General features: G+C 41.1%; 1 protein-coding gene across 2 annotated transcripts; it reads left to right on the forward strand.

Moving 5' to 3' along the window:
* Positions 1-234: 234 nt before the first annotated feature.
* LOC111236895 (retinoic acid receptor beta-like) lies at positions 235-16,961 on the forward strand. Of its 2 annotated transcripts, none has more exons than XM_022765796.1 (8): positions 235-740; positions 5,910-6,070; positions 7,070-7,211; positions 10,623-10,789; positions 12,943-13,119; positions 15,011-15,215; positions 15,358-15,516; positions 16,382-16,961. In XM_022765796.1, exons 1-8 carry the CDS (start codon positions 578-580, stop codon positions 16,579-16,581), a joined length of 1,374 nt encoding a protein of 457 aa, XP_022621517.1. In that variant the 5' UTR covers positions 235-577; the 3' UTR covers positions 16,582-16,961. The 2 variants fall into 2 exon arrangements, with proteins under 2 accessions (XP_022621517.1, XP_022621518.1); XM_022765797.1 differs by having other exon boundaries at positions 5,913-6,070.
* The last annotated feature ends 195 nt before the right edge of the window (positions 16,962-17,156 follow it).

Here is a 17,156-nt window from a genome sequence, read left to right on the forward strand (position 1 = left end):
GGCTACTTTCAGTGGAGTGAAGGACCTCAGTTACTTGTTTCCACCGCTGATGGTGATGTCAGACAGCGGCTGGGTCATGTGAAGGTCAGTAGCGGAGGAGGTTCACGGAGAGTTCACCCGCATACATTAGGTAACACCACCGGGCGCTGTGACATAACTAGTATGAAGCAGGTTGAGTTGGGACATTCGTCAATAAAGAAGAGATAAGAAGAGGTAGGAGGAGAAGAAGCAGAAGAAGAAGTCTCGGAACAAACTTTGTTATGCCAAACAGCCTCCAGATCTGGATGTGTTGAACCGCTGCGTCTGTACCGGGGGACTGAAGTCTGCTGTCCGCGCGTCAACATGCAAACTGTTTCTGCACGTCTCAGGGAGATATAGGTCTGTCCCTGAGCGCACACGCCTCCTCTGAACGTAACACAGTCATGTTGTAGCGTTAAAACACAATTTGCATCAAGTACAGTTAAACTTCGAGAGAGAGAGAGAGAGAGAGAGACGGAGAGAGAGAGAGAAACCGCCTCATTGTGCAGGATTCCCCATGCGGGCAACATCTCCAGGCGGACATCGCTGAAACCACATCATGTTTGACTATATGGAATTTCAGTCTTTCGGTCCCGGAGAGATCGTGGACTTCTACAGCTCACCCAGTCCCATCTGCATGCTGCAGGAGCAGGAGCAGGATCTGGCAGCCTTCTTCCCCGAGCTGATCGAGTCGGACTGGCAGGAGAGCCGGTGCTCGCAATGTAGGTGGAAACTGCAGACTGATGTTTTAGTTCATGTTTGAATCAGTGATGTTTTGCTTCACAAAAACAGGACAACTCTGCGTTCAGGTCTAACACGAGGGGGAAAAAAAACCCTGTTATTATCTAAAACCAATTAAATTATGTTAAGTCAGGGCAATTTTGTTTCAAAATATTTGGCTCAAAATCAAAACATGAATTTGCCTCAAATGGCTTCATATGTGTGCGGGACACCCTCCACCACAAAAGGTTCTTCATATCTTTGCTAAACTAAATTATAGCTGGTGAATTTACTCACCATTACTTTAACCAATAACCCTGCACCTAGTATTTTCAAGTGGTACTTCATTGTGTGGTGTTTTTTTTAAAATTTTCCAGTAAAAGTCAGGTTGTTTGTTACACTATCACATTGGAATAGAGTTTCCAAACATTAGGCTGCACTGGTGGGTCAAAGGTAGAAATAACATGTACTGCAGATAAGGATGAAGTTTACAGCATTTTGACTTTTCCATTACCTGGTTCAATAAATCAATTTTAATTTGTAAATCACCTTTCATGCAATTTAGTGTAATTCAGAGTGATTTACAGATGACTGACAACCTGATAATAAGACAGTACAAATGAAAACAGTAAAACAATCTGAGATAAAAAATGATGAATAGAATGAAACCAATAGAATAAATAAAGAATATAAAATGAATAATTTTTGATAACAAATAAAATAAAGAAGAGGGTAGAAATCTAAATAAATAATGGCCATAAAGCATCATCAAAAGCCAGGCTAAATAAAAGTAGGTTTTCAGTTTATTAGCTGACAAAAATGCTGTTGTCAGAACATTAAGTGCTTTAAAAACAAGTCAAATAATATTAAAATCAAATATTAAAATACTAACACGAAGCCCATGAAAAGACTTTAAAATATGAGAATCTTCTTGGTTCTGTATCCCCGGCCTCCTGTCACATTTGTTCAGCTAATCGTACTCATATAAAATGGAAATCGAGACTAACTTTTCCACATCCGGTTGGTGAAACTCGTTTCATTCTGGTTTAATTTGAGTTTTCCTCTAATCACGTATTTAAACATTCAATAAATGGTTTATAACACACTATACTGTCCTTGTAAGCAGATATGAACGTTTATGAATGTGTTTGTCAATAACTATACCTCCTCCTGAGTGCATCCATAAGTGGAAGCTGCTTTGTAAACAGTTAATGAATGATGATATAGATAAAAAAAAACAGCTGAAATATGTCATCACATGAGAGATTATAACGCTTGACAAATACTGTACATTAGGAAGAACTTAAAAATGGCCTTATAGCTGCCTATAACTACATTATAGTGTGTTTTAAATCATTAAATGTTTATGAACTGCTTATAAATGCTAAATGAGGCAGTTGAAATGAAGTGTTTTCATTCCACATTCATGAACTGTTCATAGTGGGACATTTTTCATGATGAGTTTCCTCATGCAGGAGCTTTCTTTTGAACAGAGAAGGGATGTGAAGCGCAGCAGAAAACAGGGTGCTGTATCTGAGCGCAGAGTCAGGGTGGTGGTCTGTGTTTGGGACGGGACGGGGCAGGGCCGGTCAGTTTGGGGTCACCGCGGGTTCACCGGACGGTCACCAGCTCAGGAGGTCAGAGGAGAGCCCGACTGTGCCAGTGGTGCAAGAAGTACTCAGATCCTTTTCTTAAGTAAAAGTACCAGCACAGCAAACGTAAAAATACTACTGTTACAAGTAAAAGTCCAACATTCACAACTACATAAGTATTATCAGCAAAATATACTGAAAGTATCACACAATAATAGTTCTGCAGAAAAATGGGCCCTAAAAGTGATATATTATTTGTTATTATTTATAATGTTTATGATAATCGTTGGTTTTAATAGTGGTGGAGTAAAAAATAACAATATTTCACTTTGAAATTTGGTGAACAAGAAGTAGAAATTAGGATAAAATGGGAATACTGAAGTAAAGTTCCTCAAGATCCTATTTTAAAGTAAAGTACTTGAGTAAATGTATTATTTATTATCTCCCAGGCAGGAAAATCTACAATCTAGATTTTTTTTTCTTTTACCCAAGAAGAGATAAAAACAAGTGGATTTTTTTCATCAACAAATTTAATTCATGAATTACGTTTCAGAACATAATATCATAAAAATACACACTGTATTCATGTCATAAATGTCATACATTATTAAAAAAAATAACCCAAAGCTGCGGTATTTAATGAATTAAGCAATTAGTTGATTCAAAGATTAATCAGCAACTATTTTGATAATTAATTAATTGTTTTTCAAGCAAAAATGCAGAAATTTTGCTTGTTGCACTTTCTCAAATGTCAGGATTTGATGTTTTTCTTTGTCATAAATGACATTAAATGAAATGTGTTTGTGTTTTGGGGCATGGATCAGACAAAATAAGACTTCTGAGAACGTCAAATGTTTTGGCCTTTTATAGAACAAAATAAAATGATCGCTAATGCAAATAATTGAATAATTGTTGCAGGCCAAAAATAACTATGGCTACAACTACCGATTATTTTCATTAGTGATTAATCAGCAGACCATTTTTTGATTAATCCGTTAATCTTTTGGTCTATAAAATGTTTTTTAAAAATAGTGAAAAATATGCTACAGCTTATCCCAAAGTCCTTGTTGACATAGTTTTGTCCGACCAACGGCCCAAATCCTAGAGACATCCAGATTATAATGATAAAACAGAGAAAACCAGCAAATCCTCACAGTGGAGAAACTACAACCAGACAGTTTTAAGCATTGTGAGCAAAATGAAACATAACAAATAAAGGAGAAGTGAAGAGAAAAAATTATAAAAGGTTATAACTAGTTAACTAGTAACTCAGTTAAATTTGACATTTATGAAAACAGAAACAAAGGTTTTATTAGGTTGAATTTTGATTTACGGCTGTAGTATTTAGGTTCTCTTTCTTAATACCAGTGTAAGCATAAATAACATTTAGCATCATGTAGCATCTATGAATGAGCTTATACACTTTGTTTCACTTATAAGGTGAGATTTTAGCTTTGGTCTTTTCACTCAGGTCCTTCCTTTGTTGTTCCTTATCTTTCAGCCTGAAAATCCTTTGTTGATTTAAATGTTTGAGTCACACGGTGCATTGTGGCATACATCAAATAACACCACCTAAATTGGGGTTGGGGCTAACCCTCTTTTCCCCCCTTCCCCCGACCGAATCACTTACACCGCCCCACCACACACACTTTCTGTTTCTTCTCCCTCCCGCTCATCAGTCAGTTGGGCTTGTGGCATGCTCCTGCATTGTTTTGCGTTGGGAGAGCGCTTGGGCTGATGGGGGTGTCCTCGTTTGACCCGCCGGTTCCAGGTTCAACCAGAGGCCACGGGTTCAGGGGGATGGAGATGAACAATTTTTCTCGTTTTTGTTCCCTTTTCCAAATGGCTCTCTTCGTTTTCTGTCAGCGTTGGGGCGGTGGATGTGAGCGCTGAGTCGGCGGGAGGCTGAGCGAGCCCCGCAGACGAGAGCAAAACCTCCTCTCTAAAGTGGGTTTTAAGTGGGACGGTTGCCTGCTGGGATTGATGGAGGGAAATGTTACATTTATCGGTATAGATTTACATGAGAGTCCTGAGCACTGAGCCGGACACAGTGACTAAGTAATGCTCTGAGATCATTGCTTGACTTTACTCATTTAAATCTCATAGCAGCTTTGTGAAATTGAACATACGTGGCGTTTAGCAGAGTGCCGTGGCCGCTGTGAGGATGGACACAGTTAGCTTCCTTCACAACTTGAAAATGTAATGTTTTTATATATTTCCACATTTGTTTATGACCATATATCCACATTGTCTTTCTACACATTCATTTTAGAAGTAATGCTGAAAGTCTAAAGCCCCATTAACAGACCCCCAAGATATTGATGTTTTTGACTTCACATGCTTTTGATTAAAGGAGTTATTTTTAAGTTTTGCTATCGCTACATAGCCAACATTAGCATTAGCAGCTGTTTACTTACCAGTTTAGAAGAAATATCGCGAGTTCAGCATCAAACTTCATTCCTTTACTCGTCAAGAGTTGTCTCCAGGGTTGGAGAACAACACCGATGTTAACTCTTGTTTATATCGCGTCTTTCCTTCCGTTAAAGTTAGCACGCTAACAAGCTAGCCTCAGCCTGTCTCGTCACTTTCCGATAGCGACTCACTGCAGCCTCCAATCTGTCCTGAAGACGTGGCGCTGCTCAGAGGACGAATTATAACCTTTTGTCTTGTAAACTCAACCATGGCTGAAGCTCTTGTCAAGCAACAGTCATCACCACCCGCTCCCGACAAGAAACCACGTTCAGCGGCAGATAAAAACTTACAAGTCGCCCCTTTAACACTTATCATGATCAGTTAGTTATGATTCCACTACTTTTTCCTTTTTATGATGTAAACTTGGCGCTCTTGAAAAAGACAGCTCCTGGTTCTCATTGTGTTCTTGGGTAATGAGAGATCAGGAAAGAAGTTGACATTTTGTTGTGCCACAGAGGTAACGGAGTATGTGCTCAGTATATTTCAATCTGCATTTTTTAAAATATATTTCTGCTGTACAAATAGGATTTTCGGCCTCATGCTGCCATTAGAAACAATAGGATGCCCCCCCCATGACAAAATGAGATGATTATAAACCCCCCAACAACCCTGTCACATGTACTGGGGGATGTAAACAGGAAGCATAATACTGCCATGGAGTTAAGTTAGATGTGGGCTACAACTTGAGCCCTGTTTTATTCATTTATTCATTTATTTATTTTACATTTGGGAAAATTTTAAAAGTATGCTGAATTAGCTATTAGCAGCTCATGTTAGCAGTGCATGCATTTATGGATTTAAAGACATGTATCACTGGATTAGTTTGAAACTGAAGAAAATTCTCACATTCTGGAGTTAAAAATGTGTTTTTCTATGATTTGTCAGTGGATTTATGGGCATTTATTTGCAATGTACATCAGAGATAACAACATATTTGGAAAGTGTAAGTTACAGTGGATTTAGAAATATACGTATCATGCCTGTGCTGAATGAGTTATGACTTCAAGGGTTGTGATTTTTGACACGTTGCAGCAGTCAGGCGCTAAGGGTTTTAAAGTTCCTTAATTGCCTTCATGAACTATAAGGTGTGATATTGTGTGTTTGCAGCAGTGGGCAGCCAGAGCTCCAGCTCCAGCTCCAGCTCAGATGATCTCTTCACCAGCCCCCCCTCGCCGCCTCCACCTCCTCGCACTTACAAGCCCTGCTTTGTGTGTCAAGACAAGTCCTCAGGCTACCACTATGGAGTCAGCGCCTGTGAGGGCTGCAAGGTAACGGATCAGGACCGTGGTCTGCTGCACAACATGCAAGCATTTTGTGAATGTGTGCCATGCTGTAAACAGGGGTTGAACCCAGTTACGAAGCTCTCAGGATAAGTAAATATGTTAGTGCATGTTACTGTTTTACAGGATTTCTGTTGCATTAGTCAGTTACTGATTCCTGTGTTTGCCCAGAGGAAACACCAACATCACTGTGTGTGTGTGTGTGTGTGTGTGTGTGTGTGTGTGTGTGTGTGTGTGTGTGTGTGTGTGTGTGTGTGTGTGTGTGTGAGTAATGTGTGCTATAGCCAGTACTACAGTAACAGTGACATCCCTCTAGACAACATAAACACAGGCCTTTTCCTCTTTGAATTCACCTGGTTTATGTAATTCCACAGAGATTTGTGTCTTTGATATCTGTGGGTGTAGGTACATTCATGTTTTCCTCTGTGACACTTTTCTTGGAAACTGATTCGTCTTTGCTATTACTCCACTTACTTTGATTGACAGGCACTTTACTGCTATCAGTAAACTAAATTTACATTTGCATTTACTACTTTTATCCAAAGCGACTTACAAGTGAAGGACAACACTAAAGCTTCAGTGCAGTAAATCTAAGTTGTTGGTGTTTTGTGATGCTTTTAAAAGTTTCTGTACATCAGTAATCTAAATACAAAAGGCCCATGTTTTACTGTGACATGATGATGCACATTAGTCAATATCTCAGGATCTAATTGATGTATTTTGTTCAGACATTCATGAGGAATTCTAATGACTTTGGTGATCTCTTGATCATTCTTTCCACGTCACCAGCAGGTCAAACTTTTCAGTTTCCCGGTGAAATATCTCTATGTGTAACTCGTGGAGTGATGTTATCGAATATTTCTATGCATAATACATTTATACACGATGTTTGGTCATTTTCTATCACATTAGGCAGGATTATTTCCACTACTCTGGCAACTTAAATCATTAATATCTTCTCTCTCCTCCCCTCTCGGGCCTCCGCAGGGCTTCTTCCGCCGCAGCGTGCAGAAAAACATGGTGTACACCTGTCACCGCGACAGAAACTGTATCATCAACAAGATCACCAGGAACCGCTGCCAGTACTGCCGGCTGCAGAGGTGCTTCGCTGTGGGGATGTCGAAGGAGTGTAAGTGTCTGATCCTCTCTGGTTTGGCAGGAGGCCTCGTGGGACTCTTTGCTCTGCCGTGTTGATAATCATGTGGTGTCTGTAACAGCCGAAATTAGACAAGAAAGAGGGAATAATCTGCGCTCACAAAATGTAGTAGATGAGGAGAGACAGTAGAGAGTGGATTGTAGATGTCAGTTTTCAGAGAGAGTGTAAGAGGTGAAGGAAAGGTCAGTGTTATTACTGTGAATCATTGATTCAGGTTTTTCGTTTGTGTTTCTGCAGAACCAGTTGCATGTTTCACAAGTGACTCATGAAACCACAGTGAAACAAATGCACACTTCAACTGTAGAAAGTGCTGCAGTGATGGGCCGATACGAAGCTTTAATGTGCTCTAATACTAGCAAAAAAAACAGGTTTTTCTGTGCTGTACATCTGTTGGTGCGTCACGCTCCTGTGATTAGTGTTGATTTCATTAACGAAAACTATGACTCATGTTCGTCAAGGATCTTTTTATTTCTCTGCGCCGGCGACAGTCAGAGCTGGAGGCATTATGTTTTCGCGTCGTCTGTCGGTCTTTACGTCCGTCCGTTTTCTCGTGAACGCGATATCTCAACGGTGCCTCGACGGAACTTCTTCAAATATGTCACACGCATTCATTTGGACTCGAAGTTGAACTGATTAAAGTTTGGTTTGGACAAAGGTCAAACAGGTTTTAGCCATAACTTAAGACTTCACACAGCAAATATGACAGTATTTCACACAAATGGTTAATATTTTACATGATGCTGGATAAACAGGGCTGTAATCTGAAACTATTCTGGCGGTAATTCTAGTTTATCATGAACAAGAGGAGACGATAAAGAGACAACAGGGACGTCGTCAATGCGAAATATCGTTGGCGAAAAGAGACAAATGTTTAAAAACGAAAAACCTCACAAAAATCTCTCTTTACTTTTGTTGACATAAAAGAGGAGACAAACTACTGTAGTCTCTTTACTTTTCAACGCGGCAGGTTTGTTTCCTGTGCTGTGGGTCCATCTTCGTCTCCATGAGGCTGAGGAAAGGATTAAATGCATCGCTTTATCAGAAGAGAAGCAATGTAGAAAATAAAAGTATAAATATGAAAATGTTCCATGTCTGGATGTAAGCTGACACCATCAGACCAGATACATTCCTCAAAGCTGCATTCTTACTCATTCAGCTTGTGTTTTTCACCAGATTGTGATAAGATAAAATGTGAAATAAGTTTCACATTTTATGAAAAAACATTCCTGTTTGTGGTTGGGCTATATGCACTGAAAGGTTCAATGTAATCTGATGAATAGAAATGTCAACAGTTTTTATCGAACGAAATGTGACTAAAATAGTTATGGTTTCTTTGACTAAGATAAGACTAAAATACTGAGACGTTAGTCAAATGAAACTTGATTAAAAAAATAAAAAATAAAATAGAAGCATGATCGGGTTAGCCAAATAAAATAAAACTAACAACAAAGACTGAATTTAAAAGAATAGCTGACAAAATGAAGACTACAGTCAGTTCGCTTAAATTCTCAGATATCCAGCCAAGAGTGTAACCGCCCCCCCCCAACCCAACCCAACCCAACCCGCAACCCTTGATCTTTTCTCTAAACTCCGCCTGTCCAGCTGCCAAAATCCAGATGACAGAAACTCTGGCTTGATAAAAATGTTGAAGCATTCATCTGAGTGGCCTTTAATTATTTCCCTGCATTCAGAGCAATAAGCTGTCTGCAGACTTTTCTTTGCTCTGGGGCATTTCCTCCCATGCGACAACAAAGCTGCCCTGTCTTCTTTTGGTGGGGGTTATCGGGGCTGAACGCAGCATGACAACAAAAAACTGGAGACATTGTTCAGAGCTGAAGAAAATTCATCCTAGTTCCTGTTTTTCAGCTTTTTTTTTTTTTTTTAGCCGATCTTTTAATAAACGACATTATTAATACTGATGCATCAGCGTGTAAGCAGCTATTTACTGTTATCGCTATAACTACTTTATATACAGATGCACAAATACCTCAAAGTCGTACTTGCCACCACTGCTTTTCAGTAAAGATTGAAATACAGCGTTTTCTATCTATGGATTTATTCTCTGTACGATTTGAAAGTGAGAAGTTCCTGGTGAACTCCAGCAGCACTCGAGCGCCCCGACTGTGCACCACAAACAAAGTCAAACTGTGTAAAACCCAGGAGGGGGGAAGTGACCCAGATAACTGAGTGTGTGTTATGTGGAGGGAGCTGAGGGCAGCGATAGGGCAGCAGTGAAGGATCCACCCAGCCACATGTTCTTGTTGGTGCTCGTCCACCCTCAGACAGACACACATATTACATAAATACATCACATGTAGCAGACAGATGGATGCTATGTAACCGCTCGCTGGCTGCTTCAGTCGGTGTGTAATGTGAGCTCACTCGGAGTGTTTACACAATGAGGACTGGATGTAGGGCACCCAGAGAAGAGGAGGAGGAGGAGGAGGAGGAAGGCAGAGACTGAGGTGTTGCATAATCTCGAGCGCCCCTGACATGTGTGTAGCTGCCTAAGCCAAAGTCAGTGGAGCACAATGTTGACACCGTTACCGAAGCGATTATGAAAGGCTAACCTGGTTAGGCTGCGTTAGCCGGCTTCACGTGCTCCCTGGAGTAGCAGATAATCCGCACAGCTCACTGCCAACTGTTTCCTACCAGAGACAGAGAAATCTGCTGATTGTGAGGTTTGTTGAGTTTGTTATTGTTAACTTTAGATGCTTTAAGAATCTCAATTGAAATGCCCTTCACCTCCGTTGTATGGAGGTTCAGCGACTGATTTCCAAACCTCAATAATAAAACTAAAACATCCCATCACGGCCAAAAATATGTGGAAACCAGTGTGCACACATTTTTATGTGCGTCTGTTTGTCATGGCTGCTCAGGCCGTGTCCCTTTACAAGATTAAACGCTGGACAGATTTATTTTATCCGTCTCTTTGTCATGGGTTTGGACAAGGATGTAGGTCTGTTTTTTATATGCAATATATGGAATATATATATTACAGCTGGAATGACTAGTTAATTAATTGATTAGTTGATTGTCCGAAAAATCATTGGCAACTTAATTATTAATGTCTGTCTGTCTGTCTGTCTGTCTGTCTGTCTGTCTGTCTGTCTGTCTGTCTGTCTGTAGCAATGTCTGTAGCAATGTCTGTAGCAATGTCTCTGTTGTCTGAATTTTGTGGACAAAAATAAGTATCTTGTATTTTCAAAATCAAAGCCTGAGTGTCATGAAAGGCTTGTGAAGCCGTATATACATTTGAAATTCAGGAAAGAATAACATCAAAATCCCAAATATCTTCGGGTACCAGCGTTTGATCTTTTAGAATCCCTTCCAGCTATTTATTTCCTGAACATCTCCTAACTGGCGTCATCCTTCTCCCCCCAGCGGTGAGAAACGACAGGAACAGGAGGAAGGGGAAGAAAGAAGCGGTGAAGATGACGATCATGGAGACGTACGAGCTGACGGCGGAGCTCGGCCTGATAGTGGAGAAGATCTGCAGGGCTCACAGAGAGACCTTCCCCTCCCTTTGCCAGCTGGGAAAATACACCACGGTGAGTCTCGGCATGATGATAATCTGCAGAGAGGGAAAACAACAAAGCTGTCCCAAGTTTCCCAAAACTTGCTGTATTTTACTTATTTTTTAAACATTTCTGTGCAAGGAAAAGTTATTTTTACCCACAATCTGTCACTGTAGAAGCAAAACAAGTTAGGAGTTGCAGAGACGGGATTACTGAGCTCTGACAAGCTCATGGGGAATGCAGGAATGATCTGTAGCAAAGAGGGATCTTTGATTATTATTCAGAGACCGTCTTGTTACTGAAAGGTCAGAGCTTGATGCTCACAGTGGCTCAACACATGGTTATTAAGAAAAAAAAAATCAACTTATTACCAGTTTTCATATAATAGAATTAGTTACAGCTAAACACAAGAAATGTGAATATTTGATAACACTTTCCCAGAAAAAAAACTGAAACTATTGGTTACGTTAGTTAGGATTTAGTTTAAGATTAAAATCCAGAGCTGATCCATTTAAACCCAAGAACATATTTATTTTCCTTTATAACTGGCAACTTTATTCTTCATATAATTAAATTAAATTGTACTGTATTCCTACCTGTGGACAAGTTGCGATCATGATTTACTGGGATCAACTGAACACTGTGGGGGACATCCACTAAGGATTTGTGCCTTAACGGTCCAGTTGTGTTTGTCTGTATTGCACCGAGGATTTGCACATGTAAATGGAAGGAAAGCAAACAAAAAAGAAAAAAGGAAAAGGGAGGATTGAATAGAAGTCTACACAAATACTGTGGCCGCTGCACCTCATTTATCAGTCTGAACCAAAGCCACAGGGAAATCTGTTTTTGTTCATAGTCGTCATTGTTGGTGAAGATGTAAATTCAGACTCAATGCTTTTGTGCTGTTAGAACAACAGGGAGATTTGCGTACTCAACAACAATAAACGCACAAAAAGCACACAGGGTACATTCATGCAAACCGGGACACACATCCATCACAATCAGGGAAATCGGCCCATCCCTTCATGACATAAAAGCAAAAACTTCCCAGTGTAATGCAATACGGTAATCTAACTGGTATATTGAATCGAGGCGTGCCCTTCTCAGACATACATGAATGATTTTCCCCTCACATTTGTGCTTTAACAAGTCAACAGAACTCAGTGACGCCTGAATAATGAGTAACGTCAGGAAATACAGAGGGAATGACAAACAGCTTCTGGACAGACAAAATGAACTTCCAGGTTTGAAATAAGTGGGTGGATACCCATGACTTTTACATTTAATAAGCAAATCTTCAATCATTTTTTCTAGGAGTTTTAGAATAAGATATTTATTTAAGGTTAAAAAGGTTCATTATTGAAGTTTCAAAACGTCTCTGTGCTTAAAATTGATCTTGAAAATCTACTAATTAAAAAGATTAAAAACGTTTTAACTGGATTATGATCAGTTTGGCACCGCAGCTCTATTTCTGTTGTTTAATGTTTGAGAATCAGGTTCTGATCTGCTTTAGTAACATCATGGCTGCCACCAGTGCGGTCAAAGCTCAGTTATAATCATAGTATTCCAGTCTCAATTTGGAAAGTCATGATGACAAATTGTCATGTGGCCTTTTACAGTCAGATTGTGTCTTTTAGCTGCTATAATCAATATTTTTACACAGCAGTCGATCCAATTACTATATTTATGTCAAAGGTGTCGAAAACCATCACACAGCTCTGCAGCTCCTCTCAGCTCTGTGTTTGCCATGTTTGATTTTAGTGTCTTTTAGCTCGTTGTTTTGGTCTCACGGCTGCAGCTTTACTAAGTGAATTTTCCTTCGCGGCGGTGGATGGGGACAGAACAGAGCTAAAAATGGGACGTTGATCCATCAGGTCGACATAAACATGATTCCAAATCAATGATAGTGTTGCTCTGTGTCTGCTAGATGTGGAAAGAGGCGACTGCTTGCTAACTTATCAGTGATATCAATTTTATAAGATGACACTGCTGTGTTTACAGCCTGTTTCAATGGCCCAAAAAAAATCACTAAATGCAGCTGAAAGTGAACATGGCTGCTTTCATTGTTGTCAAAGATTTGAAATGTCTAAACACCATCGTCACAAAAAGAAACAATATGTCTTGATGGTTTATTTATAATCACATCAGGTAATTGACATTCATGATCTTTTTTCTCCTCCGTCCAGAACTCCAGTTCAGACCACAGGATCCAGCTGGACCTCGGGCTGTGGGACAAGTTCAGCGAGCTCGCCACCAAGTGCATCATCAAGGTGGTGGAGTTCGCCAAGCGGGTGCCGGGTTTCACCGGCCTGACCATCGCTGACCAGATCACTCTGCTCAAAGCCGCCTGCCTGGACATCCTGGTGCGTCCATCCTCAAACAAGCTTCTGTTAGCACCTTCAAAAAAGGGAAATATTTGTGATGATGACTGAAATAAGTAACTGAATGACCTGAATTACAAACAAATGCAAACGTACACAGACAGACACGCACACGGCTCCTGCTACGATTCGCACCCTCTGTGGATCTTCAATCAGCCGACTCATGCCAAAGACAAACAGGCAGGCCGACAGAGAGCAGCCCTCAGGGAGAGAGTGTTTCATGTTTGATTCTCCGTCATTTACTGCCAAGTCTGTCCGTCATCGGAGCCCGATGATTTACTCTGACACTCTCTGATAGCAGCAGGGGAGTGCCATGTACGATCACATCATCGCAAGCACTGTCACCTTCTTCTTAACACATTTTTTCCCCCCGATGAGGCATTCTGGGTTTTATTCTTTGCCAAGTTCATGTCGCTCACACTGCCCCTGCAATAACAACACGAGCCCAGTGGGCCGTGCATGCTTCCCTAAATATGTATTACTCATCAGGGACAATGCACAGTAATCAACAACAATTAAGGTGTAAATGAGCCAGAGTTAAGATTGATGTTTTAATCGTCCTGCCTGAAATGTGAGAAGTCTAAAGTATGAGTTAAAGAAAGAATCAGAAACTAGGCTTCTAAGAGGAAAAGAGGTGAGAAGACAAAGGGTGTTCCTGGTGCTTTTGTCCTGAAGCTCCGCCCAGGCTGTCCCTGATTGCTCCATGAGATGCACCTGGCCTGGGGAGGAGGGGTTTAAAAGCTCTGGTGCCAGCATCAGAAGGGGCGGAGGCCTCTATCATGGGGGCTGCTGGTGTTGCTGCCGCTCAGTCTGGGGTTTTTGGTTCTTCTTGTGGTTGTGATGTTTGTGTCTTTCGTAGTCTTAATATAGCGCCCTGGTTGTTTTGCACATTTATGTTAAACACACTCTATGGACTTTGTTGTTTTAGAAGTGTCTTGTGAGTCTAATTTGGGTGGAGTGTTGTGCACCCAAGGGTGTAGCAGGCGCAAAGCTGAATGCAAGTGTCTTTGCTGGATTCAGACCGACGCAGTTTCCTCTCCAGTGCCCACGTTGTTTAAATAGCAGATACACTTGCGCCCATCTGAGGAAGCAGAAGTGCGCTCAACGGGTGTCCACTCTGTCTGCTCCACACAGACAGAGTGGGCACCCGTGAGTGAAAGTGCACTTCAGGTGATCGGATAAGTCAGGTGGAACATTACAATACAATACAGAGCTGTGTGCAGTGCATCTCTACACAATCTAATTCTGTGTGAATTATAAAAGCGATCGGCTGACGTGCAAGCGCTCCTGGCTTTTAAAGGGAACGAGAGACGGCCCTCTGATTGGTTTATTGCATGTTAACCAATGAGACACTCCCATGATTAATTAAGAGACTAAGTACAACCCTTTTGAACTGTGCCGTTAAAATAGCAAAAGTGGTAAAAGCGCTTCAAATAAATAAGAGTCTACTGCCCTGCAAGCAGAAAATAAACACAGGTACTGAGTTCTGCTGGGATATAAAGTGTTGCCTAGCAACATCAGATTTTGGAAAGTGTTTCTTGATAAAGTAATTTTTGTGTGGATCTTGTCTTGTGCATATGAAATCACTTTCTGTACATCGCTTTAGGGCTTTTAATGTGAAATAGATGGAGGAAGTCAGCAACAGGAAACAGGAAGTTATCGTTCTAAAATATTACACTGAACTTATTTTAGACATTGAGAAATTTAGAGTCTCTAATAATATGATGAAGGGTCAGAATTTCATCTGCAATAAAGGTTAAAAAACTTACAAATTATTTCAAAATAAAGTGATTGAGAAAGTGTATAAATGCCGTGGTGAAGATGCAGTATATCCCTCATGTGTGTCGTCGCTCTGTTTCCTCTTTTCATCCAGATCCTGAGGATTTGCACTCGCTACACTCCTGACCAGGACACCATGACCTTCTCCGACGGGTTGACCCTGACCCGCACTCAGATCCACAACGCCGGATTCGGACCGCTGACGGATCAGGTTTTCACTTTTGCCGGGCAGCTGCTGCCTCTGGAGATGGACGACACAGAGAGCGGGCTCCTCAGCGCCATCTGCCTCGTCTCTGGAGGTACGGGAGCTTGGACTCAAGTAAAACCAGAAAAGAAGTGACACATAACCCAACTAGTAAACTCTGTAGTACCACACTCTTGTGGTGTGTTCTGCATTAACTGCGCCAATAACAGCTCCACCGTCTTCGTCTGTCCGAACAGATCGACAGGACCTGGAGGAGCCGTCCAAGGTGGAGGTGCTTCAGGAGCCGCTGCTGGAGGCGCTGAAGATCTACTCCAGAAAAAGGCGACCCAGCATGCCCCTCATGTTCCCCAAGGCCCTCATGAAGATCACTGACCTGCGCAGCATCAGCGCTAAAGGTCAGAAACAAGATTAGCTCAGAGCTCGTCCTTCACACATAATGTTGATGATTTAATATTTAGAATTAATTTGTTCCCGTTGGAAATTAGATTTACGGATGATAGCGTAACCTTTGATCGTTTTGACAACATTTATTTTCTTACAAAATAAAAGCTGAACTAATAAACAATAAAATACACCTTCGCTCAGTTCAGCACACTCAGTGGTTGTGTCTCTACAGCCTGACGTGGTCTGGTGTGACCAGTAGTTTATGATGGCTCGCGGTGACTTATTTACTGTTGTCAAGTCACGTTACTGTTAAGCATTTACCTTTATTGTGTAATCACGATTTCACACTATCAGCATCAACTCTTTATATAACCTGATTCTTATTTTTGTAGTTTTATAGCCATTATCATGATTGACTATAACATTTCACTTCAAATTTCAGGAAGTATTTGAGTAAGTATTCACCCCCCGTAGGAGGAAATCAAACTGTATTTTGCACCAGGCTGTAAACGGGCTGTAAAACCAGGCTGTAAACATGTTTATTTCTGCTGTAAACTTGGACATTTTAACATGAGAGTCTATGGGGATTGACTTGCTTTTTGGAGGCGGCCTCAAGTGGCCATTTGAGGAACTGCGGTTTTTGCACTTGAGCGTTGGCTTGGGAGGAGGTTGCTGCTTGGTTTGGTTTGGTTTTTATTTTGAGTATTTTTCCTTTAATTTGAAAACCTTGCAACTAAGGTCTCGCTGCTGGGAATCGAGCTATGGATGTTGCAGCCATATTGTCTGCTCCCCACCCAACCAGCCACAGTTCGCCCACAAGGCAGCCTTTTCTGATAATCCCCTCATTATCTAATAGAGACATGTGCATGTCCACAGGGGCTGAGAGAGTGGTGACGCTAAAGATGGAGATCCCGGGCTCCATGCCTCCCCTGATCGAGGAGATGCTGGAGGATCTGCAGAACCTGGAGAAACACCAGAAGAAACAGTCGGAGGAGAGCCGAGCGGAGCAAAACACCAGCCAGCACACACGCACCGCCTCCTCGCAGCGCATGAACTCCTCCGCTTCTTTACTCTGAAGCTGCTCAAAGAACATTTCGTCCGTCTTCCCTCCCCAGAGAAACCGCTCGCTACATAAAGTACAGATGCAGTCCAGAGGGTTACTAGTGTCTTACCTCAGTCTTTGGTCGGAGAACTGTCAGTGAGTATTCGCAGATTGATGAAGAAAGATAAAGATGCAGTAATGTCTTAATCAGTCACAGTTTCTTTCTTTTTTTTAACCCTTGGTCGCAGTCACCTCGTAACCATTGAGAATCAATCTCAGCTGTTCTTTACCTGGTTTTTACTGTATTTATATGTGCATGAGATATCACATGGATTAATTTTTTTACCTCATTGAATAACGCCTTTAGCATTAGCGTAGCAACGATAGGCAAACATATTGAATGGACTTTTTTTTTTTTTGGAGCTTTTTACATACGTGAATTTTTTTTTCACTTGTCAAAGTTCTACTGTTTGTACCTGATGTGTCGATGTGTAAAAAGAAAAGGGAAATGTAAATGCATTAACAGAGTTCACAAACTGATGTAGCTGAGATGACGTAGAACACGTCGCATTTAAGTACAACAAATAACCAACAGTATTGTAGTCATCA

Source organism: Seriola dumerili, unplaced genomic scaffold, assembly GCF_002260705.1.
Source record: "Seriola dumerili isolate Sdu_G_001 unplaced genomic scaffold, Sdu_1.0 BDQW01000756.1, whole genome shotgun sequence".
NCBI classification, from domain to species: Eukaryota; Metazoa; Chordata; class Actinopteri; order Carangiformes; family Carangidae; genus Seriola; species Seriola dumerili.